This window comes from Aaosphaeria arxii (assembly GCF_010015735.1).
Source record: "Aaosphaeria arxii CBS 175.79 unplaced genomic scaffold BU24scaffold_2, whole genome shotgun sequence".
In the NCBI taxonomy this organism is placed as follows: Eukaryota; Fungi; Ascomycota; class Dothideomycetes; order Pleosporales; genus Aaosphaeria; species Aaosphaeria arxii.
This window is the reverse complement of record NW_022983475.1, coordinates 291429-316282: the sequence shown is the minus strand read 5'-3', so window position 1 is coordinate 316282 and position 24854 is coordinate 291429. Positions and strand designations below refer to the sequence as shown.

The window sequence follows — 24854 nt, the reverse complement described above, 5'->3', positions numbered from 1 at the left end:
CTCAGTCCGCATCCGTTCCCCGACCAATCACATGCATCAGCTAGTTGACGACAATACTATAAGTCATCACATCTCACCTTACTTCATCGAACGACATCCTCGGAAATTTCCCTAGAAAAGGGTCCAAACACACTTCTCTCATCCATCTGACGACGGTATTCAGCACAAACCATGTCCAATCCCACACCTATCTCCATTCGCCCCGCCGACCCCGCTGACCTCCCCCATCTCCCTGTCATAGAATCAGCCTCAGACCAGATATTTGGTGCAACAGACATGCACTCCATCGCAGATAGCAGTCCGCCATCCATTGAGTCGTACACACAGGCCCAATCGCTGGGTCATATCTGGGTCGCAACACCCACCAACTCCACTTCTACAACAGGTGTTTCAGCACCTCCCGTTGCCTTCATCACCATTGCTTTACACTACAATTGCGAAGCACTGAAAAGTGCGTTCATTCATCAGATCTCAGTGCTGCCTGAGTATGCGAGACAGGGGATTGGAGGGAGATTGATTGAGTTTGTGGCGGTGTGGGCGGGAGAGAACGGGTTCAAGGCGCTTGAGCTTACGACTTTTGAGCACGTGCCGTGGAATAAGAAGTACTATGAGCGATTGGGATTCAAGGTCTTGGTTGGTGAAGAGTATGATGGGGAGGATGCGAGGGAGGTCAGAGAGCGGCTGGAGGAAGAGCGGAAGGATGAGTTGCTGGGGAAGTGGAGCAGGGTGGCTATGCGGAAGATGCTGTAGTTTTGATATAAAATGTGGGGAGATTAGGAATCTCCGCTCCAAGTCAACGACGGGATGCCCTATACGGCCCATCACTTGTGGTTGATACTTACAGTCTTCACAGTATTTGGCGGTGTCGCTTTCAGAGCAAAATCAAGCACCGATGCATTGCCACCACCGTGCAGATTCCCAAGAAGAAAATATTCGAGCAGATTAATACGCTTTGGAAATTACTATCTAAGATCCTTCGTCTTGCCCAGCTGCCGTTTTGAGATCCTTTAACTCATAGCAGACCACGAGCAATATAATTCTAGACCTGAACAGATATAGCGATATCCATGTTCAACCTGCAGAGTCACGATGTGCACTAGGGAAATGCATCGCTTACATTCAGCATGGCTAACAAGAGTAAGGCTGCCATGGGCTGACACGTTCGGCAAATTTCTAGAAACCTGGAGCAGACTTATAATAACACGAAGCGAGGCCAATATGAGAACTCCTCGGTGACAGCTGAAAAAACCCATCATGAGAAAATCGTCACGACCAGAATTGGAAAGAAAGCGAGGCAGTGTGATTTATGAAAAGAACGGCAGATCGATTTCACGATGTCAGATTCGTGAATATAAATTGGCAGTGGCCGACAGCGACTTTGAGAAGCACGGCTCTACAATTCTTCACAATATCAGCTAGAGCGTCAAAAGAACCTCCACTGTCAATTCTTCCCTCAAACCATGCGTCTCAAAACCGTATTCCTCGCCATCGTCGGCGCGCTCTCCGCGTCCGCCTTCGTCATCCCAGAGGGACAGGAAGATGGCGTCTACGAGTCCTACCTCGAGAACGGCAAATCCGTGCACGTCAAACTCGCCAACTCAACCCACGACATCGCCAACAACAAGAAGCGCGACGCCATCCCCGCCTCGATCCTCCCCCGCGACGTCTCCATCAGCTGCGGCGGCGCCAGGAACCTGAACCGCGAGTGGTTCGACGCCGCGTGGGGCAACCTCCGATGGCAGTGCGGCAACTACGGGCCCACGAAGCCGAGACACAATTACTACGCCATCTCGGGGGACGTTGTGGCGTTCTTTTGCAACTTCAATTACCGGGACAGTGTGCAGTGTAATGAGGGTGGCGCAGATCTGTCTGGGTATCAGATTTCGACTACATGTGGCGCTTTGCAGTCTGGGTGGCTTACCAATAATGATGAGTGGAGTTACGGGTATGATAGGGGGAGGTGCTTCTGCGGTGAGTGTGTCTGAAGTATAGATATGAGATTCGTGTGTGATTCGAGATGGTTGAAGTGTTGGACAGGTGCACTGGGAGGTTGGAAGACAGGAGGTTGTTGTACTCGTAGTATTCTACGTACGTCACGCTCATTTTGCATTTGGTAATTTATTAAAAGAAAAAGAAATAGGACGTCATCATTGCGAATTTCAGTTGTTATCTCTATACTAAACTCTAGCAATTACCTAGGTATTGAGGTCTAATTGCTCACCAATTCCAGACATCGTGGTGAACCAACATTCCTAATCAGTCTCAACGGGGCGTAAATATAATAACACCGACCGAAAGCACTCCTATGATACTACTCTATTCTGAAACCTTTCCCCGGGGGCTCCTGACCATACATCCGTGCCAATCCACACCCTCCCCACCCCACGGCGTCCTATCGAACTCCACCCCCTTCACAAGCCTGAAACCCTCCTTCTCATACAATTTCCTCCCCCTCAAGGAAGTATCCAGATACAACTCCAATCCCGCCCTATCGGCAACATCCAACCCCCACTTCAACAGCAAGCGTCCCGCGCCACGTTGTTGGTGCTCCGGATGCGTGGCGAGTGAGTTGAGCATGAGGTACGGTTTCGAGCCCATGATCTCTGTGCAGGCATCTCGGAGCGGGTTGAGAAGTGCGGAGAGGACTTCTAGACGTAGCTCTGGCGGAAGGTAAGGTAGCTTTTGCTCTGCGTCTTTGCTGGGGGCTTCAGTGGGAAGTGTTGCTGTCTCCGCGGGATTGATAGTAGGTTCGTCTGTGCTTTCTTCTGTAGAATGGGCAGTTGTCTTGTTTTGAATGTACCCGTCTGGTGTTAAGTCGATGTTATGGGCGCTCCATACAGCGAATGCGATTGTCTGCCCGCCGTTTTCTGGTGGATCGTCCTCAGCGGGTGACAACTCTGTGTCTACGACCTTGAAGTGCCATGCGTTAGGTTTCCCGATTTCAGCCTGGCGATCCAGAGATACTCTGCGGATAGTTTCCTCCGAGACTGGTCGAGAGTGAACAATGTTGTGAGTAGGACCTGCGTAGGCTAGTGTACGGATTCGTGTCCAAGACGTTGTGTCCGAGGTCGTTAGTGGCGCAACGATCAATGGCATGTTGACGGAAAATGACAATATGAGGGACTTAGGTGATGAATAAAGGCAAATTTGATGATAAAGTAAGTATTGAAATCTATCGTGCGAGATCTAAGAAGATTTTGTGGTCAACAAATGTCTAAGTTCATTCGTGATCATCAATGGGTTCACGTTGTTTCAAGTCATCTATCCAACTTAACGACAGGCAGTGCTGGGTATGATATCGCACAAGCAACGATACTATGATATGGCGTTATATACCAATTATCTCAACCCAGTCGATGTATGAGTCAGAGCTCAACCGGGCACATAGTTAGAGACTTCTATCGGTTGTGGAGCTGCCTCTTTGGGTAAGCTACTCTCATAGCGGAATGACGTCAATGGGAAGACGAGTATCTGAATGATCATAAGGCCCTATTCAATAATAATTGATACTCCTTCGAATGACTATTTCAAGGTCTGCATCTATGAATCTATCAAACTGTAAATACCGTCGCGTGTTTGAAGATAGGATCAGTCACATATTGTGTAGCTTTAACGAACTCCTCGAACCCATCCACCTTCACAAAAGCATGATGCTGCGCCTCATCCTTCCAGGGCGACCAGAGGAAAAATTCTTGTCTTTCTCCTTCCTTGACATCAATTCTGAAACCAAATCCGACTTTCCCTTCTGTGACAAAGTCCTCTAGGACATGCTTTCCCTCTGCCCAAGCGGCTCTGAAATTATCTGCTTGTCCGTCTTGGATGAAGAGCCGGCTGATGCTGACAATATGCGATCCATTAGGATGGTCGTTTGTCGCCTTTGGAATAGGTAGCTCGGCATGAGGGGCATCGATGTGAACGAGCCAGTCAACGGTAAAATGCGGCGTAATATCTTCCAAAAGAGCCTGGTTCTCTGCTGAGGGTATGAATTGATTCATGTGCTGGTCGAGCGAATCCCACTCGCCGATTATGTACAAGAAGGTGGGGTCCTCGGTTTGTCGGAGGAAGTGGAATTCCCGGCCAGTAAATTTCTCCATGACGGCCTTTGCGTTTGCGAGCTTTGATCGCAGGGCTGGATCTTCGAGGGAGGCATTTGGGAGGAGGTGGAGGAGCGCTATTTCGGTGATGGCCATGATGTTGTTGACAATTGCAGATTATGGAAATCGAATACTTTGTGTAATGAATTGACTACGGGTTGATTTTCGGATCGTATCAAGCAAAGACACAAGCAGAGGTGTTGATTGAGCTGAAATATCAATTGCTTACAGTTGAACGACTGATTTTATCTTTTTGGGATTTGCAGGCAGAAGCAGCTTCGCAACATCATCACAAGCGGCTTGGGATAATCGTCAGATTAGTACTAGGGCATCGCGTTTTACTATACTAAATGCACCGTGACAGCATAAGAGTAGGACGCCTAAGCCCAGCTTGATCTTTACAACAGTAGACTTGCTGCAGTTAATTGTTCAATCTTACAGCGATCATCGCTCGGGCATGCACGTCGACCTACTTGTATCAAATGGGTATGCACTCCCATGGTCCATTCAGCTCAAGTCTTTACCGCTTGCACCCAGCATCTTTCGGGTATCGGGCATTGCTTGCTCTCATGCAGTCAGCGAACCCCAACAGCCAACCCTGCATGCGAGAGCCCTACACAGTATGTGGTTCTCCGAAGCAATGATTCGGACCTGTGCAGTCGGTGATGTTCTTCCCAGACCGTTAGCCTAGAGATACAAGCAATTCTGTCATGGAATCAATTGACAACTAGTGGAACGCCTTAGAGAACATTAATCGAACCTCATGTATTTTATCAGCTGTGTTCTTCGGATTTGTTTTCATCGATACAAATGCCAATTCTCTTCAAATAAAAGTGAAAAAAAGCTCGTCATTCGTATCCTGGAGATGGTTCCGGCCAGAGGCCAAGGCATAGGTACCTAGGTTAGGTAGGGAAGGAAGACCTCGCTGGAAAAAAGTCAAAGCACAGGTCGGAGTATTGCGACAATGCAATGTGTATGACATAGCTACAGGCTAGAGGAAATGGTGTACATTGTTAAGAATCATGCAATGCCATCCATTGTGTTCTTTGGTTTAATCAAAGACAATGATATGTCTACTTTGCTTGCCCATACTGTGGGGTTGGTAGTTGTTATCTGATGGAAATCCGAATGCAGCAAGTCCAGCCGTAGCACGTTCAAGCAACTTCTTATCGGCGTCGCGTGGGCACTTCAGACTTGAGACGACCGAGATCAGGTCCATTCCGCTACTGACACTCCACTCCAGCCCACTGGCCGCGCACTCTGCCCTCAAGTGTACGAGTAATGTATCAATCGTTCGCCCTCATCAATACGGGAGGGCCTATTTCGGTACCAATCTGGAGCAGACCGTCTCTCATTAGTACCTGTCTAAGAGACTCTGAATACGACTGGCTCCAGCTTTTTGCCCCAGGTACTGATTACGGTCGACAAATGCCAGTAAACCGCAAAATAGTGATTATGGAGTGCCCATATTCAAGATGATTGCCAAGTCGCGATGATTTTTCTGCCCGATTAGAGTCGCGACAAGGCAATGCATCGCAGCGTTGTGTTGCATGTCGGAACATTTCCCATGGAAGCATTCGATTCGCCAAAAGGGGGCGCAACCTCGTAATTTTCTGTTGAAAAAAGTCTTTGGTCGGTTTTTTTAGTTCGAATGGCGACATTGAGCGGATTAACTTCATTAGGATGTTGCACCGGGAACAACTCGTTCAGACGGTTTGGAATAAGTACTTGCACCAAGCCATGCCATGCCCTGTCCTTCCAGAAGGTCATTCAAAGTCTCAAGAGATGCTTTCGTCTCTCATTTGAAGCTTCTCGGCGTTTGTTCCATCCACGAGGGAGAGAGCTTGATTAAGGAAGAAGCAAAGCTTCTTACCAGTATTAGTTCCTTGTCCAGCCTTAGCCGCCGCCACCACTACCACTTACCAACACTCCGAGTCTACGACTACCATCTCGACTAATACGATTTAAATAATTGAATAATTCTCTCGTTTTTTCTTTTTCGAGTTGACGAGGATATTTCCACAGAACCTATCGGCAGCATGGCCAACGCACATCCAGAGGATAAATCGACCATCTACGGAGGCGTCCAAGAGCAAGGAACAGCGCCTCGCGCATTCAGCCCGCACCCCTCCAACGATGGCGAATTGCAGCAGGACTTCCAGACGGACCTCGTGACGGCGATAGAGCAGAGAGATTTGCGACGCGGTTTGGCCGAACGCCATCTTTCAATGTTGGGTATCGCAGGAGCAATTGGAACGGGATTATTTTTAAGTCTGGGAGGCTCTATCCAGACGGGTGGCCCCCTTGGCGCATTGCTTGGTTACGGAACGGTAGGCTTGGTGGTTTGCGCCGTGCAGTTCGCTCTCGGTGAGGTCGCAGCACTTCTTCCCGTCACAGGTTCTTTCGTCCGCCATGCCGAATTTCTGGTGGATCCGGCCTGGGGTTTCGCAATCGGTTGGAATCTGGTCTATGGAAATTTGTTATCGATCCCATCCGAGCTTACGGCCATCTGTGTTTTGTTTGAATACTGGACGGACCTCAACCCTTCGGTCTTCATCATCGTCTTTATCGTCTTGACCGTGGCCGTGGGATTCTCCTTCGTGCGCATCTTCGGTGAGGTCGAATATGCCTTCGCCATCCTCAAGATCCTGCTCGTCATCTTCCTCATCATCCTGGGGCTCGTCATCGACCTCGGTGGTGTCCCTGGAACTCCTCGCATTGGGTTCCGATACTGGAAGAACCCTGGACCTTTCGTCGAGTACATTGGCACGGGAAGCTGGGGTCAATTCCTCGGATACTGGAGCGTCATGACTGCCGCCGTTTTCTCCTTCGCCGGTGTCGAATCCATCGCCATGGCAGCGGCTGAGACACAGAATCCGGCCAAGGCCATCCCCAGAGCTTGCAAGAATGTTTTCTACCGAATCATTCTGTTCTACGGCCTTGCCATCCTCGTCGTCGGTATGCTCGTTTCGAGCGACGACGAGCGCCTCAATGACCAGTCAGGAACTGCAGCTCAGAGTCCCTTCGTCATCGCCGCCTCCGCTGCCGGCATCAAGGCCATTCCTTCGGTTGTCAACGCCATCGTAATCACCTCGGCATGGTCGTCTTCTAACCAAGCCTTGCTCTCAGGTACCCGTGTGTTGTACGGCCTGGCGCTCAAGGGACAGGCACCCAAGATCTTCCTGCGAACAACCCCCTGGGGAACACCGTACATGTGCGTTCTCCTGTTCACCGCCTTCATGTTCCTCAGCTTCATGAGCCTGTCGAACAGCGCAATGACTGTCTTCTGGTGGTTGGTCGACTTGACTGCTGCCGCCGTCCTCGTCTCGTGGTCGTCGGTCCTACTTAACCACATTCGACTACGCGCTGCTCTGGACAAGCAAGGCATTCCGGCATCGAGCTTGCCCTGGAGTAACCGCATCACTCGTAGGTTTGCCCATTCTTTAATCGCATAAGCTCAGATTTCTGACCAATTTGAACAGCATACACCTCTCGTGCCGCACTCTGCATGACCCTCCTGATCCTCCTGACCGGCGGATGGACCGTCTTCACCAAAGGCAACTGGAGCGCCGTCGGTTTCGTTTCTGCATACTTGTAAGTCTATCACCCACTTGCACTTACCAAATCTACTTTCTTTCGTCGATCCTAACTCGCTATATCAGGGACATCCCATTGGTCATTGGCGCATACCTCATCTGGAAGTTCTACAAGAAGACCAGCATCGTTCCCTTATCCGAGATACCCCTCCGCAAAGCGCTCGAGCAGACCAGCACTTCCTTCTCTCAGGACGTTGTTTAAGCGAAAGCGAGTAGAGCCCAGCATAGAACATAGAGAGAGAAGATATGATACCTCAGTTGAAGTTTTTTTCCATTATTAAATATTATACCAAGCGAAAGATATAAATACAATCATTCGAATCGTTGGATTACGTATCTTGACAAATGACAACGCCTCGTGATGTTGAGTGTAACTTTGAATGGTGCAATGCGGCAAAAAGAACAATATCGAAAAGCGAAAGCAACACCGCCTGCAGCATCGGGGGATATCACAACCTTTATGTACAAAAGAAACCAAAAAAGGCCAAAAGAGATAACCCACCCTCGTATGACTCAAACACCCCCAAAGAAGAAAAAACGAGAGAACACTACTCCACCTTCCCTTCCCCATCTGACTCATTCATGAACCAACTTACTTCCCCCCGACCCGATCGTACCCAGCACCCCTCAGTCTGTACGCAACCTCCTATACAACTCCATGTTTTCTTTCTTTCTCCCCCGTAAAAACGTCTCACTTCCTCCCCGGCACGCACCGATCAATCCACCGCAAACACGCCTCCCGCTTCTTCCCCTTGCGACTCCGCCTCTCGAACGCCTTTGCGTCTTCCCCGGCGCGGTACTCGAAGGATGGGTTCCCGCCGTTGAAGTACGCGGGTTGGAGGAGGCCTGTTGCCGTCCTCGATACTGTTGCTGCTCCTGACTCTCCTGGCGATGATGGGGAGGTGGAGGCGAAGGAGGAGGAGGTTGGGGATGGTGGGGAGTGGGAGTGTGAGAATGGCATCTTAGTGGGTTTAAGGTGATTTAGGTTGAGTTGTTGTTGTTGTTGAGGGAGAGGGTGGGAGGTTGGGTGGTGTGGTATAGGCCTTCTCCTTGCTTCTGGTGGATGTGGAGTGTAGTGTGCTGTAGGTGTTCCTTTTCCTTTCCTTGGTGGGAGTTGTAGAAGAGACGAGGAAGGAAGAAGGTCGCAGTGGTCTCTTATGTACAGAACTCTCTGTGTGAACTTGATGTATGCGTGTATGAAGTTGAGATGGTATGTTTGAAGTTTCGATATGGAATAGTATGAAGTTGATTATACAGGTAGTCAATTGCAGAATACTACTAAACCTGCGGTCTACCCAGGATATATCTATCACACAACCATTTTAGCCACGACCTGCGATCGACCATACAAACACGCAATCCCAAAAAAAACAGGGTTCGGTTTCGGCCCACCCCGAGACCCAAGCCTTGCTGCTGGAGAAAAAGGCAGCAGCCTATCTCATTCGGCGTGCAGTAGATACACGTAGTGTAGTGAGTAATGTAATACCAAGCCTCACCGGAAGGCAGGTACCCCGTCGTTGATCTCACATAAAGGCTCCGAATTCTAACAGAGGTCTCGATTGTCGAAGTGGTTGCTTTGTCGCTCATGGACTGAATCGGGGTGTGGTTTGTTCTGATATTCAGAATGCATTCCCCGTTTGGGTCGATGTGCAGCGGGGCGCCTTAGGGGACACTCGTCAGAGGCGGAGTTGAAAGCTGTGCCACCTCGCCTGCCACGCTACAACGACGATTACCACGCGCAGCCTCGCAGTATTTCGCCACGAGGGATTCGCAGAATATTGAGACGAGTGGTAACTAGTAGCAGTGCAGTGGCCTTGCGTCGTGCATCGGAAAGTTAGATTTAGGTAAGGTATTACCCCATTGTTTGGACTTGGGGAAATTTCCCGACGATGAAAAGACCCCGCGGTCAAAGCGACAATCGGTGAGTGAGCGGGATCTCGTAGGATTCGAAGGTGACATCATGTATCACGACGGGATCCTGGAAATTAATTTGACCTCGCGACATGGTACTTAAGAGGGGATTTATCCTTTTCGGATCGTCGTTGGAGGGGTGAATGAATGGTCGTCGTTGCGTTGCCGATTGGCGACACGGACTGTCGACAACGGTGCATGTCGCCTTGGGGAGAGTGTTGGCTTCCCTACCCGCGATATGCGTTCATACATCGTCTCTGGATGTCGGAATCGAACGAAGGCATGGAAGAAGACGTGTGATGTCGTGTGAAGGCATCGCATCACTGTCTTTGACTGACGGTCCAACGAGCACACTCATCTCTCGCCCAACTTCCTTGCCAACCCTTCCTCTCCTTCTCCCACCAACAGCGTCATGCCCAGCGCTCCTTGCTCGCTCTGCCGCTGCTGTTTCTTCATCTGCTTCTCTGCCTTCTTCCTCGCTTTCTCGAGCTCCTTTGCCGTCCGCTTGTCAGGCACTGGGTAGTAGTATAGGCGGCCCGCGTCGTAGTATTGCGGACCGACTGGCGTGGGAGGCTTCTCTGATGATCGCGAGAAACAACTACCCATGTTTTATCTTCTTCCTTCAAATCCTTTTTGAGAAAGTAACAAGATTAGCGTCAACTGTGTTGTTGAATGGCTGAACTATAATTTGCAAATTCCTATCTCCAAGTCAAAGAACTTCACGATACAACCCAGCGGTGGAGACGAAGTCGCATATACATATGGGCATCGTCCCCCTTCGTTTGCCGGAACAAACGTCCAACCCAAGAAATGGTACGCGCGTTGTTACGGGCAGACGGCATACGATGCCCCACACAGAATTGAGGCTGAGGGTGCTTTTTGGCATGCGTCCGTGAATTGTTCGTCGAATTCTCGGTGCTGAATAACAGATAATTACGAGGTCTGGATCGTCTCGGACGGACTTGTTTGAGGGTATGTATTTATAAATAATGCGCAGACCATTGTTGAGCTTTCTTTTGTTGCTATTGCGTGGATGGCTTGTGTGGGTGTTTCCTTAAGTGGCAGTTTTGCGGGAGAGAACGGATCGGCACAACTCAGCCACAGGGTCATCGGCAGTCCTTCGGCGGACGGGGAAACTGACTCAATGAACAGGAATTGCTGTTCGTCGGTAGTTGCGTCAAATTATCTGTGTGTTCATGGTATGGTCTTGTAGTAGTCCATGTAAATGTCTGTGTGGCATGCGTAGGTGGTGGTTGAAGTATGCAACCCGTCGTCACTTTCGCTTCCAGGTCTACTTGTACACACTTCGTTTAAAGGTACCTACCTACCTGGGTAGGGACCAATCTCCCTAAAGTACAATGAACAGGAAATGACCTTCCGTGGTCAGAGTCTTGACGACGAAATGGACTGTAAGAAGAGGCATGACATGATGTATAAGATTTGTGTGCTACTCCCATTCGATCATCCAGCTCGATGACCATTTGAACGGAGCGCAAGTCAGATGATGTGCTGCTCTGAGTATCTGCGTGCCCGTCGGATACTTCATCATGTGATTGGAATACCAACTATTCTGTACAACATTGTTACAATATGCTCAGTGATGCTTCTCCTGATTGACCATCATGTGGTGCTCGTTTCGAAACACGAGCAAGGCGATTGCATGCTGGTAGGATGAAGGATGCCAACTCATTGATTGGTCCAGTACGATCGCCACAACCGCGACCGCAATCATGCAATCATACATTCATCAAATCATCACCAACCTTTCAGACAAGAACTTGAAAGAAAGCAGGTCTTCCACCAACTTTGTTGCGCCACAGCTGCCAGGTTAATGCCAGGGTCCAGCGATCGACGTGGATTCTAGCCTCAAGGAGAACGCAGCCGTTGGTTCTAAAGCCTGCCAAACCCAAGCCCATGGCTCCCCCTCGTGGGCCAGTCGCATTGCAACGTTGACAACGGTTGTCTAATTGCCCTGGGGAATGCGCATCATACCCCAGCATTCCCCTCGCCTTGTGCAGCGCTTGTCCTTCCTTTCACTGCCCAGAATGCTCATCTGCCTTCCTCATTGGAAGGTCGTTTGCTTCCTGCCCCTTGGTACCTCGTAAGGGAATTGCAACTGCATGACATGTACCTACGTACTTTCTTGTTTGGAGGTCTGGGCAACCAGTGCCACACTTTATATCCATCATGTCCCTATTTCCACCCTCGGACTGATTTCTTGTCTGCTCATCTGTCGCTTGTTCTCTCTACCTGACCCGCACTCGTCCACTTTCGTTGGACCAATTTCGAAGAGATGGGCAATTCCGGGAGCACCGCTATTGGGAAGTGTCTGGTGGATGCAGTCGGAGGAGATAAGGCACTTCTGGCTGACAAGCAAACACCTTTGTTCCAGCTCGCCCATGTAAAGCCATACAACCTGGATATTTCGGTAGAACCTGCGGCGGTCACCTATCCAAAATCCGCAGAGCATGTCGCCGCAATCGTGAAATGCGCTGCAGATAACGACTTCAAAGTCCAACCACGCGGCGGCGGTCACTCGTATGCAAATTATGGTGAGCTTGATACATCTAAACTAACACGCCAACTTTCGCATATACTAATCAAGATTGACAGGTATCGGTGGCGAGAGCGGAGTCATTGTCGTCGACCTCAAGAACTTCCAACAATTCTCCATCGACAAGAATACCTGGCAAGCTACGATCGGCGCAGGATCACTTCTCGGTGACGTAACTAAACGACTTCACGATAATGGAAAGCGAGCAATGGCACACGGAACGTGTCCGCAGGTTGGCATCGGCGGACATGCTACCATCGGCGGTCTTGGTCCATCAAGCCGTATGTGGGGATCTGCCCTCGACCATGTCCAGGAAGTTCAGGTTGTCCTTGCGAATTCATCAATCGTGAAGGCTTCGGAGAAAGAGAATTCGGACGTGTTTTGGGCTCTCAAAGGTGCTGGCGCAAGTTTCGGAATCATTACCGAATTCAAGGTTCGCACCCAGGCCGAACCAGGCGAGTCCGTCCTCTACTCGTACGGTCTCCAAGTCGGAAATGCCCAAGCAAAGGCGGATGCGTTCAAGAAATGGCAGGCTCTCATCTCGGACCCCGATCTGTCTCGAAAGTTCGCCAGTCAATTCATTGTCACTGAGTTGGGTGCCATAATCACTGGAACATACTTTGGATCACAACAGGAATTCGACAGCTTAAACATATCCAGCAGGCTCCCCCACAAAGACGAGTCTGTCATTGTGCTGAAGGACTGGCTAGGTGTTGTCGGCCACTGGGCAGAGGATCTCGCACTCGAGATCGGTGGTGGTATTCAGAGCAATTTCTACGCCAAATCCGTCGCCTACACCAAAGACGACCTGATTCCCGACGCCGATGTAGACAAACTCTTCAGTTACATTGAAAAGACAGACAAGGGTACACCCCTCTGGTTCGTCATTTGGGACTTGGAAGGTGGTGCCATCAACGATGTTGCGCCAGACGCAACGGCCTATGGTCATCGCGATGCCTTGTTCTATCACCAAGCGTATGCCGTGAATCTAGTCGGCAAAGTTAACAGTAAGATTCGCAACTTCTTGACCGGTTTCAACAAAGTGATCACGGACGCTCTTCCTGGACATGACCTGGGTGCCTATGCTGGCTACGTCGACCCGGCGTTGGGAGACAAAGGTGCAGAGGCCTACTGGAGAGGCAATCTGCCCAGACTGCAGAAGATCAAGGCGGCTGTCGATCCTAAGGATATCTTCCACAACCCTCAGAGCGTAAGGCCGGCGAAATCATAGTCCTCCACTTCTCTTCGGTTGAAGAAGAGTATCATCACAGACGAGTATGAATTATCTGCAAACAGGATACCCTTATGTTCAAGTTTCAAGTTATGACCATAGCCTTCTAATAATACATTGAATTGATATTCCCATTCTCTGATGCCCACCTTGTGGTGATGGTTCCTTCCTTGCTGTGTACTATGTAGCACTTGCCAACACCGTTCAACAACATACGCCACATGGCACGTGAAGACTTCCACATCACCTTTAACAACAGACATTCATACACTCACCTCCATCCACCTCCAATCCAACACTCCAATCACATTCATGTCCGTGTTCATCTCCACCTGAAGATCTTTCAAGTTCAAAGCGGCTGTGGCGTCGAGCATTCGGAGCTGATGACTTGTGGGGACGTCCACGCGTCCCAAATGGGTACTTTATGTTAAAGGGCACGACAGAACACTCTGACGCAACTTACATCAATCTTTCTTTCAGATACAGACGTATCCTCATTAGAATGGACGGGCACTGTGTACAAGTAATGACTATGATCTCACTGACGACAAAGGGCTCAGATACACCGCGTACTCCACTCATGGCGAGAAGGCACTTTGACGCACTAAAGAACGTCCGAGGTGATGGGGCTGGCGCAAGCCATTGACATTACAGATTACATCTTTTCACAAAGGGGGTTAAACTACTAATTGTTCTTTTAAAGTCCTACTTCCATCTCCCCAGCTCGTCTCCTTCCAATCACCCATCCACCCATTGCCTCCGCCCGAGAGCAATTCTCCGAATCATTCAAACATTACTTAAGGCCAACTCAAAACACAAGGAAAGAAAATGGGGGACGTCTCCAAACCGCGAGGTATCATAGAAAGGGGGAAAAGGTTCCCCAAAAAGAAAAAGGGTAGGCGTATACTCCGTTCCCGCAAGAGGAAGAAGGCAACATCTCATCGTTACAAACAAAAAAAAGAGGACTGCGAACTCAAACAAAGAAGGAAAATTGGAACGAGCGTCATTCGCAATTGACTGCGCCAGCCGCCGATATTTTGAATTTTTGTTGTATCTCCCAAACGCTCCTCGGCCGCCGACCGATTCACGTCCTGAGTATTTGCCTACTGCAGCCCTTCCATCCCGTCGAGAGATTGCAACTTTCGCATGTCAGGTCGCCTAGTACCAGGGCGACCTTCATATCCCTTCGATTGATCGAAACAGGCCCTTTACAGAGCGAGCAGACCGACGACACCCATCAAACCGGCAAGGCCTGCGCCGACAACGGCAGTGGGAGCAGCAGCACCACCCGTAGAGGAGCTGGATGGGGCAGCGGAGGCTGCGCTGGAAGAGCTGGGCGAGCTGGTCGTCGCGGCGCTGCTGGACGCGCTCTCGCTCTCGCTGCTTGCGCTGGAGGCCTGGCTCGAGCTGGCGGCGGAAGTTGGGGTGGCAGATGGGGTGGTAACGGCGGCGGCGGGATACAGAGACGGGAGGGCAGACTTTACGTCTGCGGGAAGGCCAGTGTACCAGGCAGGAGGGTTTCCGGCAGAGATGGAAGATGCGACTTCAGCGCCGAAAGAAGAGGGATTCTGGAAGGCGGAGACCTGGACTTCTGGTGGGATAGCGGTGCGGAGTACGGAGAAGACAGACACGCCGACGCTGTTTACATGTTAGTATCGCGATGCGAATGTCACTGTGTATGCGATTCGGCAGAGGGAGCATGTTGGTTGCGACGCGATGTTGGGAAGAGGTGAGATCTGGAGACGTACGGGTCGGTAGGGAAGGAGAGCTGCGCGACAGCACCTCCAGTGAGGGCGATGCCCACGGTGAGGCTCTTGAGATGCATCGCTACCTCAAGAGTCCAGAGTACGGTCTGGGAAATTGCGCGTCACCAGAGATGTGGTTGTTATCGGGTTGGGGAATTGGGATGAGCGAGTGTGGAGATGCGGTCGAAGTCGAAAGTGTGGAGCAAGATAGAGTGAACGTGTGAGAGACGGCGGTGATGGCGGGAGATGGGAGATGGAAGGGGTGAGGAAGCGCAGGATCTGGGGTGTTATTTGAAACAACAGGTTCCCCGTCGCCGTGTCACTACTGAAGGTTTTGGAGCTGGAGCTGGATCTGACTGGGGCTGGGGAGCTTTGCCTGGGCAGGGCATGGCAGGGCAGTCGGCGTCTACTAAAAACGATGCACACACGGTGTTGGCCAAACACGAGACGGGGCGCGCACGAAGTGAGGTTTGGCAAAGGAGTGGCTTAAATTAAAGCGATGGGCACAAGACCAGACCAAACAGCAAGCGAAATTCGATGCTCAATTGGTCTGGGGCCATCACGAAGCTGCATCCTCGCTGCACTGGTACACAGCTTGCACAGCGTATGCGGTGTTTGTTTTTGGTGGCGACGAATGCGCTGTCGCCCTCACAGCCCCGTCTACTCCAATTGCTCAATCTCAGCACATCCACAGACGGCCACATCACCAAAGCAAACAAACTCACCATCACATCATCGTTGTCAATTTTGGTGAACTGTTCTTCCCCACCTTGTCCGACACTCTGAACGAAGTCCGGCACGCAAGTCTGTCGTGAAATTTCGCATCTCAGAAAGCTTTGATTAGCAGGCCAATCAGAGACGCCAAACGGCGCCCCCTAAGCCAACATCTCATTTCCACTTTTTAAGCTACAGCTCTGACCAAGGGGACACCGATGCTCTTCTATTGTATACTAACTAACCAACTATTGTAATTGTTTCTCTGTTGCTACCGGCTGCTCTGGTAACGGACGGAGATACCCTGCAAAACACTTTACACGCCTTGCATCGATCGCATGCACTGTATCTGTATGTGCCTGATGTCTCCGATGCAAGGTACGATCAATATACTCTGGGTCGCATCACGAGTTCACAACACTGGTAGCTATCCCATCGTGGGTAATTACCTGGGTAACTGAAGAGGAAAAACAAACAAATGTCCGGGGCTGGCCTAGAACTCACCACACATACCAAGATCGCCAGTCTAGTTCCAAGAAGAACGGATGTCTTCTCCCCAAGACTGACCTACCGACCAACCGATCATGTTGGCTAAGATGAGGTTAAATCGTTCGCCAATATGTATACCACAGAACGGAGTATTGGTCACAGTATTGTGTATGAATTGATTTTTGCACATCGCAATTTCCCACCAGACGAGCCCCCGACGTCGTGTGCCCACTGCCCAGCCGACATCGTTCGGCAGTCAAGACGTCAAGCCGGGTACGTGTCCCGGGCCCAGAGAACGGCCGGGAGGAAGGGAGGCCCAAGCCGAGTATATCTACATATATAAGGCACATACGTCAAGATCGATCAGATCAAGATCAAGATCCATGAGAGGCGCAGGGCGGGAGACAGACGAGCGTAGGCGCATCGCATCGCATCTGCCCGTTGGTGCCACCAACTGACATCCATGTACCCATGCGCTCAGCTATGCTTTGCTTGACTGCTGGCTTTGCGATGTCAATCGATAATATATATTAGAAAACAAAGAACAGCGAACGGGGTTTTTGATATGACGATTGCGTTCTAATTCTTGATACTATCATACCTCCGTTTGAGGTGATCTGATGAAACCATCTAAGCGATGCGGTGATGAAGTTGGCCTTGGAGACTGCGTAAATTACGACCATCATGCGAATAACTTTGACGGTATATAGAAATAGACGGAGTGTATGTAAAATGAGTTTGAGAAGAATGACCAGAAGCATTTCTTACAGTCGTCAATTCAATTGGACTTGCTATGTCGATGAATGTCACGTTTTTATGCTTGTAACATGATGGAGTGGTGGACATGAATGGTACATCGCTGGACTCGCCCCAAGTCGATTGATCGTGATTCTTCTTCGTCACCTTGGATGACAAGATAGTTGCAATCTCAGAAGCTCAACACACTTATGCCACAGATCTCGTTCCTCAAGATCGAGCACTGACGTGGACGATCATATCAAGAGTTCAGATTTGTCTACACGAGTCTTTGCAAGGATAGAAGCATGCGTATTCGCGAGAAAAGGTACGTTTCCATATCCAGAGGGTATCTATATATCAACCGAGATCCTACATCACAATGTCTCCTCCACATATTCCATCCTCAACCTCTGAACCCATCACTCAATCTCCCATCACCTCGCTCCCTCCTCAACCCCCACAACCACCTTCTCCTTCCCCTTTCCCTTCTTATCCTTCCCGCCACCGCCAACCCACTTCCTCCACCCCTCCCCCTCAAGCGGCGGCAACTCCACCGCATTCCCACCCTCCTCCGCCCTCCTCACCCTCTCAATCTGCGCCTCCCTCTTCCCCCTCTTGACATACGGATTCCGCGCCTCGCTGCTGAAACAACAGCACTTCCGCCTGCCCCAGCCGAGGAGCCTCACCCGGGAGGAAGGGATCGCGAAGGCGACGAGCAGGCCAAGGACGAGCGCGCCGACGAGCGCGATGGGGATGGCCCAGAGGTATTGCTCTTTGTGGAGGGGCTTTGTTTGGAAGGGGGAGTCGGGGTCGGCGCGGGGGAGGATATGGCGGTGGGGGAGTGGCATGTTGTGATAAAATTGTTGGAGTATGTGTATGTGTGCGTGTTGCGTTTTCACTCCGAGTAGATGGTGGGTCGGAAGATGTCGAATTGAGTTTGTCAGGCCGTTCTACTCTCTGATCTCTTTCCTTGCTCTTTCAAAAAACAATGAAAGGTTGAATGGCTCTTTCTCTTTCGCTTTGCACGCGCTCGCTCCTCGAATGCTCAGCCGTTTTCAATCCACCGGATCAGGACAAACACAAAATCCAATTGCCTTCTTTTTCTTCTTCCTTTCACAGATTGGCTCAAGGGACGCAGTGTCGTCAGGATTCCAGGCGCAAGCGAATTCGATTCCTATCAGTCGTAATGATATCGACAAGAGAAAGGACAGTAATTTATTCTTTCACAATGCAACGCGTCCAATTGATACTCAGACTGGCACACAGATGAAGTGATGTAAGAGCCTGGCGAAAAAAAAAAACAAGTCGTGACGAGGCGAGGCGAAGCGCAAAGATATAAATACGGACCGAACCATGCGGCGAGGCTCTTCGGGGCGCTTACGTCCAAGCGAGAAACTGTGCCTTACGGTATGATACGTGCGTAGAGAGGGACGAAGAGGCACAGCTGCAGCTGCAGTGCAGTTCAATGCTGGATGGAGTCCTTATGTGACATGTAACACCCCGTGTAGTGGGTTCGTGGGATGTGAGGTGGTATGTATGTGCTCGTGGGTAGGTTAGTGTTCTGAAACTTGGGGGGATTGGATGGAGGTTGTTGCCTGGGTAGAAGTGCTTGGGGGGAGTTTGGAGGGGATGTAGTCGAAGTAAGCTCGTATTCTCCTGTTTTATTTTCAGGCAACCAGCCATATAGGGTAAAGACATGGGAGGAAAGTGGGGTGATTGGATGAAATGGTCATCAGGCTTGTTTTTTGCTTGATTGGAGAACTGTTAATAAATTAAAATGCTGGGGAGGTGGACGAGGTGCGATATGGATTAAGATATCGAAATTAACGGGTTGGGCAAGAAAAAGGCAACGACTATAAAGTTCGGCAATTCCAAAATCAATGGTGGCAGCGAAGTCCGGACATGCACGTTGGATTGGCTGGCACCCTGATAGGAATTTTATGCCCACAACTGTATGTCTACGAGTATGTTTATAAGGCTATTAGACGGTTCATTGGGTCACAATATATTCTAGAATGGCTGATTCATGGGCTCATTCTACTGTCAACTGGCTACAATATACTCTAGAATAAGTAGCCAAAACAGAGCTGTAAATAGTCAGGAACGCGAACAAACAGGCTGAGATAATGATGGAAATATTGTATTGCTTCTACATATTCTTTATATTTGTGTGCACGTTTAGTCTTGGTCGACGCAGTCATACTTATTTCCTCTTGCCGTCCAAGTCGGTGTAGAAGTCCCAAGAGAACCTTGCACTTGGATCATTGAAGCGCAATTTCTTGTCGATGCTCTCGATCTTCTTGACCTCCTCTTCGGACAATTCGAAATCGCCCTCCAAGTTCGCCTTAATCCTCGACTCAGTCTTCGACTTGGGGAGCACGGAATGTCCCTTTGCGATGCCCCACGCGAGCGCGACCTGCGCGCCCGTCTTACCGTGCTTCTTGCCAATCTCGACGAGAACAGGGTCGTCCATGAGCTTGCCAATGCCCTTCCCGGAGTCGTAAATTTCGTTCTGGTTGCCAAAGGGAGAGTACTGGGTGACGTGGATGCCCTTCTCCTTGTGGAACTGCGTGAACTCGTTTTGCTGGAGCCAGGGATGCAGCTCGAGCTGGTGAGCTGCGGGGACTACATCCGTCTCCTTTAGTAGGCGCTCAAGCTCTGCGCGACTGAAGTTGGAGATTCCGATCGCCTTCGTCTTGCCGGACTTCAGGGCTTTCTCCATGGCTTTGTAGGTGCTGACGTAGTCTGTGTCGCCGGGCTTGACATTGTCGTTCGCGTCCTTGGGGAACATGTCGTCGCCACGGGCGAAAGGCGATGGCCAGTGCATGAGGTACAAGTCAACATAGTCGGTGCCGAGATCTTTCAGCGAGGCGTCGAGGGCCTTCTCGACGTCATCGGGGTGGTGGGAGTTGTTCCACAGCTTGGTGGTGATGAAGATCTGATCACGTGGGATGCCGGAGTCCTTGATCGCCTTGCCTACGGCCGGCTCTGTGCCGTAGATGCGGGCGGTGTCGATGTGGCGGTAGCCTGCCTTGAGGGCAATTGATACGGCCTCATGCTGAGCATCTTTGTCCTGGAGAAGGTGTCAATGGATAAGGATGGCCATGGCGGGGAATGGAATTGAGACTGACCTGCCAGGTACCGAAACCAAGGGCGGGAATCTTTGCTCCGGTGTTGAGAGTGTGCGTGGTGCCTTTGTGAGCCATTCTGAATTGATATCCTCTTGATCTTGTCACTGAGATTGTCGGACTGTTGAGATGGGCGGTGGTTTGGGAGAGCCTTGAAGTGGCAGTTCGAAGGGCTTTATGTGACGTAGCGGCGAACATGTTCTCGTGTTTAAAAGATGTTGGGCAGCTGTGAGTGCTGTGGACCTCAACCGGCCATTTTCATCATTTTCATGCAGTTCCCGAGGTCGTTAAAGCGCTTTGTAATCGTCATTGGCACGTTTGGATGCAACTAGAACTTCGGCGTTCGCGTCTAGTCTATGACGTTTCCCCTCGCGGGTCCATTTAGGGACAGGGGAAACCCCATTGATGCTCGACCGGCCGGAGAGTTAGTGTGTAAATACGAGACCGGCCGCGGCACCCATCTTTAGTGGCTTCCAATATCAAAGATAACATCGTGCGGTTTCGTCATCAAGAGGATCGAAGATATATGCATCAAATGGATGTTTGAGGCCAATGCAATTACAATAGATGATGAGGTCCAGTAGCGTTGTTCTTCAACAGTAAGACGAGTCACGTGTCCACGCGACATGTCCAATTATATCTTGTTCAGATTGACTGTTGTAGGCTCCCGTATCTTTCAGCTATAGACCAGACGTGTTTGATATCAAGACCAACAAATATAGACGTTACCATATCGTCAAGAGCACTTTCGATCTCCAGCTAAGTGATCAGTATTCACAATGGCACAGTCACCATTCCCAAACCAGCAGCTCACGTCCTCACAATTCGTCGAGTCATGCGGTGCGATACTGTTTTCCCTCCCTCGAGCACCAGCATCGAACCTCGAGGTCTGTATCTTAAAGTACCTTCTCCGCGACCAATACATACTCCCCAAGGGCCGTCGCAACGTGGGCGAGTCCCGGGCTGCAGCCGCCCTGCGCGAAGTCACGGAAGAGACGGGATATACATGCAAACTGCTCCCCGTGACGATGGCAACTCGCGCTACGGACAGCAAAGACGACCCGGGAGCCGGTGATCGAGTTAGAATGATTGAAGAGAGTACGGAGCCGTTCATGGTGACTGTGCGCCAATTAGGAGGCGAGAAAGGAGCGAAGATTATATGGTGGTTCATTGCTGTTGTGTCAAAAACAGAAGACGGGTCGCATGGGAATGGGGGAGAGGATCAGTTCCAGGCGGAGTGGTATTCCTGTGAAGACGCTGTGGAAAGATTACATTTTGAGACGGACAGGGATGTTTTGAGGACTGCGATAAGTCTTGTACAAGAAACCATTAAGTCAGGCAAGTACTGAACATGGGTCTTGGTATAAGACAGTTCATTTTCTGGTAAACAACAGCAAGGTAGCATCACCATTTACATATCAGGAGCATGTTTTCCTGCACAAGTTCAGAATTACCTCCTCCTTCCAGTAAGATATAACAGCTATTCTTCACCACTGCAATATATCGCGTTGGAGGTGCTGGAGACACGGCGCTGTCTTCATTTCAGGACACTGTGGTTGCGGACATTGGAGGCTGCTTTTGCTGCCGAGGGTTGTGGAGCTTTAGGCTACGGGGAAACAATTAAAGAAACGAATGTACATTGTCTATCAATTAGATTATGGCGACGACAACAAGGAGATAAGATGAAGGTTTCTTGGTTGTACCGGAAGGGACGACCCACATTGTGCAATGTTAATTTTGATGAAGCAATGAGAAAGACAATGCTCATTGTGCTCGCAGTGAAAACGGGTTCCTGGGCCCTCTCGACACTCACCGTCACACCGGTGCGATCTTGTTTCTGTCTAGACCTTTGTGGTTGCAAAGGGCGGGACGGGATCGGGTACCTGGCTCACGGTAGCGGGTGAAAGGTATGAGGTAACAATGAAGACGGGAGAGTCTGGTGCTGGACAAAGCGTAGTATGTTCTACACCGAGCATGATAATGGGGTGTGCGACCTGTCGGGCACAATGCCCTTTGAGGCACTATTTCCAACGTAAGCACTTTTTTATATTACGACCTGCTCATAATGTACAGTGTTACTTCAATGATGGTGATTGTATTTTTCATAATAGGGAGTCGGTTGCGGGCTACGGTAACTATTACCAGGTGACGCTCATCCCTTGTTACCTTCGACATTCATGTAACATCCGCAATCACCAAGACACTGCAACGTTCCAATAAGAACTTATGATTGGAAAGATCACCACAAAAACTTTTCAGAGACAATGATTCCAAATAAGGAGATAGGGATTAATTCTATCTATGCACGCTTAAAGATATGATCGCTTGAACCTGATGAAGTGATGGAGAAGCTCTCGTGCTCCATGAGCGATAGACTCATCAGATGTAGCCTGACCTCGCCTGAAGAGAGCAAGGAATATTTACGAGTAGCAACGAGTCGATATATGTATGTGTGGTGCGGATAAGAAACTTGTGAAAATAGCACCCGAACACTGAGACAACAAATTGAATCACGCGTGAAGGATCATGCCTCGCAACTTGTTGGCCCGCTCAGTGCGGAGGACGTAGTCACGCTTCACTTTCGCGATCGCACCGTCTTGACACTTGGTACCAGGAGCAACGGACTGCCAGACAACTTTGCCGTGGTTGCAGATGCCAAATTTGTCACTTCCGTTGCAGAGGATCGCACCCTGATCTCCGCATGTGGTATTTCCGGGAGCCGGTGCAGAGGGCTGCGCAGCCGGTGCTGATGATGCCGTGGGCTCAGAGGGTTTGTTGAAGATCGATGTCGTGTTTGACGGGGCCACGGAAGGCTGACCTATAGATCCTGTTCCAGCAGGAACAGTGACAGTGACGAGAGTACGAACGGTGGACGTAACTGGGACTACTTGTGAGGCGACAGTCGAGGTCGGAGCAACAGACGAGGTCGGAGCAACAGACGAATCTATAGTTGATGGACCCACAACTTTGGTGCCAGGAGGTGTCCACAAACCATTATTGAAAGTGGTAGGCTTCGAGGGGGGAGTACCATTGCCTGGTGCTGTCGGTGAAGCTCCTGGCGAGCCAGAGACAGGGGGACCACCGCAGAGAGGAGCGAAGGGACCCGCTCCAATCCGTGTTGTGTACTTTCCAGGATTTTCGAAGGTGTAGTCGAAGGAAGGCTCGTTCTTGCAAGATGTAGTGGCGAGGTTTGCGACGGCCATATCTGGCAATGCATTGAATGCGGCTGCATCATCACTTCCACCGGAAACCTTGATGGGCGCGCAATTCATGTAGAATTCGCGATTGCCAATCTTGTTCATCCAAGTCCAGGCCATCGTACCCTCGCCGTTCGGAAGCTCCTTGGGGATGGAGAACGGGAAGGTCGCTGGCTTATCGACCCCAGGGCAGCCACCTTCAATCGAGTAGATGACCTTGAACTTGGAGTCTTTAGTGGGCTGCTTGTCGGTTGTGACGGAAATCTGGCAAGATCCTCCAGCATGGACAGCGGAACCGTTGAATGAGAGGGTTTGCTGCGAGCCCACCTGCCAGTCATTCATCTTCGTAACTTGATATTGTCCGCCAGCGCCGACCTTGCAAGGAAAGTCGCTGCCATCTGATCTGAGGGGACTGTTGTCTGGATGCCCGAACGGCTCAGGATTGGCCATGATCATATGTCCATAGGCTGAGGGGAGAAGGCCAAGGCCCAACAAGATGAAGGGTTGTGCATACATCATCGGAGTTGGTCTAGCTAGGGATGAAGGGTTAATCGTAGGGCGATAAGGGGTTGATTTCTGACGTTAAGGATAGGTTGTATGGGATCAAGAGGGGTTGAATGTGAAGTAAAGGTTGAGTTTCGAATGGCGAAAAGGGAAGGAGGAACGGGATCTGTAGTGTTTATAACCCTGGGCAAGGGAGCGAGTGATTGAGCGAGTAAGAGAATGTACAATGTTGATTAGGCTACAATGGGGCTGGGGGACAATAAGACAATGGGCCAGTCAAAGAAGTGAAGTTGAGTTTGGTGCCTTGGGGTGAATGTTCTATGTGAACAACGTGAGGCGCTTTGTGTATGGTCGTGCACCGCTTTCACTAATACTGTATACACACCATTCCTCACCTATTGGCTTTACATCACACTGTGATGTGATGGTTCCTGTAGTTTGCAAAACGTCGTACCTAAACAAATGACAAATATACATACACGTGCTGCATATCGCTAAGCTGAGCTTGCTGTCTGCCATGATTGTTCCTTGGGTGGGGGCAAAGTAGACCTAATGTGTATGTACCAATCCTGTCTATGGAGGAAGACACAGATGTAAGCTGGCTTTCTGACATTCGAGAATCTCCCTCATTTTATACGAGTACATTGAAGGCACATGCAAGACACAGTCCTTCTAGACAAGTGTGGGAGAGAGATTGTGGCAAATCGAGACAGTGGACGAATGCCCAATGTAGCAATCAGCTGTCGACATGTGTGATTGGTGTACAGGTTAGTCGTTATCTCCTATACGATATAGAAGTTCCATGGCGTGAACCTTGAAAGGATGGGTAGTACTGATATGATATTTGGTACTAGTGTTGAGCACTGGCAGAGACACAATGCCCGCATGTGGATGAAGGCAACGCGGACTCGCGCCTTATGGCTGACACCAGTGAGATGGATGTAATAGAAACG

The 24854-nt window shown here is 50.2% G+C and overlaps 12 protein-coding genes across 12 annotated transcripts; 7 read left to right on the top strand and 5 right to left on the bottom strand.

Moving 5' to 3' along the window:
* The first annotated feature begins 44 nt into the window (after window positions 1-44).
* BU24DRAFT_418163 (acyl-CoA N-acyltransferase) lies at window positions 45-1215 on the top strand. Its single transcript, XM_033526919.1, has one exon. It carries the CDS (start codon window positions 172-174, stop codon window positions 748-750), a length of 579 nt encoding a protein of 192 aa, XP_033386982.1. The 5' UTR covers window positions 45-171; the 3' UTR covers window positions 751-1215.
* BU24DRAFT_418162 (uncharacterized protein) lies at window positions 1207-2074 on the top strand. The gene has a single exon (XM_033526918.1). It carries the CDS (start codon window positions 1461-1463, stop codon window positions 1983-1985), a length of 525 nt encoding a protein of 174 aa, XP_033386981.1. The 5' UTR covers window positions 1207-1460; the 3' UTR covers window positions 1986-2074.
* Window positions 2075-2143: 69 nt separating this feature from the next.
* Window positions 2144-3287, bottom strand: BU24DRAFT_418161 (uncharacterized protein). Its single transcript, XM_033526917.1, has one exon. It carries the CDS (start codon window positions 3094-3096, stop codon window positions 2317-2319), a length of 780 nt encoding a protein of 259 aa, XP_033386980.1. The 5' UTR covers window positions 3097-3287; the 3' UTR covers window positions 2144-2316.
* Window positions 3288-3409: 122 nt separating this feature from the next.
* BU24DRAFT_418160 (uncharacterized protein) lies at window positions 3410-4352 on the bottom strand. Its single transcript, XM_033526916.1, has one exon. It carries the CDS (start codon window positions 4188-4190, stop codon window positions 3552-3554), a length of 639 nt encoding a protein of 212 aa, XP_033386979.1. The 5' UTR covers window positions 4191-4352; the 3' UTR covers window positions 3410-3551.
* A 1601-nt stretch (window positions 4353-5953) lies between these two features.
* Window positions 5954-7930, top strand: BU24DRAFT_101224 (uncharacterized protein). Its single transcript, XM_033520694.1, has 3 exons — window positions 5954-7520; window positions 7577-7688; window positions 7757-7930. The coding sequence occupies exons 1-3, from the start codon at window positions 6134-6136 to the stop codon at window positions 7890-7892; spliced, it is 1635 nt and encodes a 544-aa protein (XP_033386978.1). The 5' UTR covers window positions 5954-6133; the 3' UTR covers window positions 7893-7930.
* Window positions 7931-9510: 1580 nt separating this feature from the next.
* BU24DRAFT_101236 (uncharacterized protein) lies at window positions 9511-10457 on the top strand. The gene has a single exon (XM_033520695.1). It carries the CDS (start codon window positions 9745-9747, stop codon window positions 10279-10281), a length of 537 nt encoding a protein of 178 aa, XP_033386977.1. The 5' UTR covers window positions 9511-9744; the 3' UTR covers window positions 10282-10457.
* Window positions 10458-11894: 1437 nt separating this feature from the next.
* On the top strand, window positions 11895-13386 carry BU24DRAFT_405406 (Glucooligosaccharide oxidase; the record flags this gene model as incomplete). Its single annotated transcript, XM_033525698.1, has 2 exons — window positions 11895-12153; window positions 12215-13386. 2 exons carry the CDS (start codon window positions 11895-11897, stop codon window positions 13384-13386), a joined length of 1431 nt encoding a protein of 476 aa, XP_033386976.1.
* A 1112-nt stretch (window positions 13387-14498) lies between these two features.
* On the bottom strand, window positions 14499-15420 carry BU24DRAFT_101199 (uncharacterized protein). The gene is made up of 2 exons (XM_033520693.1): window positions 15135-15420; window positions 14499-15024 (listed from the first exon to the last, which is right to left on the bottom strand). The coding sequence occupies exons 1-2, from the start codon at window positions 15209-15211 to the stop codon at window positions 14595-14597; spliced, it is 507 nt and encodes a 168-aa protein (XP_033386975.1). The 5' UTR covers window positions 15212-15420; the 3' UTR covers window positions 14499-14594.
* A 1865-nt stretch (window positions 15421-17285) lies between these two features.
* Window positions 17286-18215, top strand: BU24DRAFT_101186 (uncharacterized protein). Its single transcript, XM_033520692.1, has one exon. The coding sequence runs from the start codon at window positions 17378-17380 to the stop codon at window positions 17978-17980; it is 603 nt and encodes a 200-aa protein (XP_033386974.1). The 5' UTR covers window positions 17286-17377; the 3' UTR covers window positions 17981-18215.
* A 1060-nt stretch (window positions 18216-19275) lies between these two features.
* BU24DRAFT_405403 (Aldo/keto reductase) lies at window positions 19276-20278 on the bottom strand (the record flags this gene model as incomplete). The annotated part of the gene is made up of 2 exons (XM_033525697.1): window positions 19276-20145; window positions 20204-20278. 2 exons carry the CDS (start codon window positions 20276-20278, stop codon window positions 19276-19278), a joined length of 945 nt encoding a protein of 314 aa, XP_033386973.1.
* A 597-nt stretch (window positions 20279-20875) lies between these two features.
* BU24DRAFT_418154 (NUDIX domain-containing protein) lies at window positions 20876-21884 on the top strand. The gene has a single exon (XM_033526915.1). The coding sequence runs from the start codon at window positions 20980-20982 to the stop codon at window positions 21547-21549; it is 570 nt and encodes a 189-aa protein (XP_033386972.1). The 5' UTR covers window positions 20876-20979; the 3' UTR covers window positions 21550-21884.
* Window positions 21885-22503: 619 nt separating this feature from the next.
* BU24DRAFT_475705 (lytic polysaccharide monooxygenase) lies at window positions 22504-24103 on the bottom strand. Its single transcript, XM_033532910.1, has one exon. It carries the CDS (start codon window positions 23914-23916, stop codon window positions 22711-22713), a length of 1206 nt encoding a protein of 401 aa, XP_033386971.1. The 5' UTR covers window positions 23917-24103; the 3' UTR covers window positions 22504-22710.
* Window positions 24104-24854: the final 751 nt, after the last annotated feature.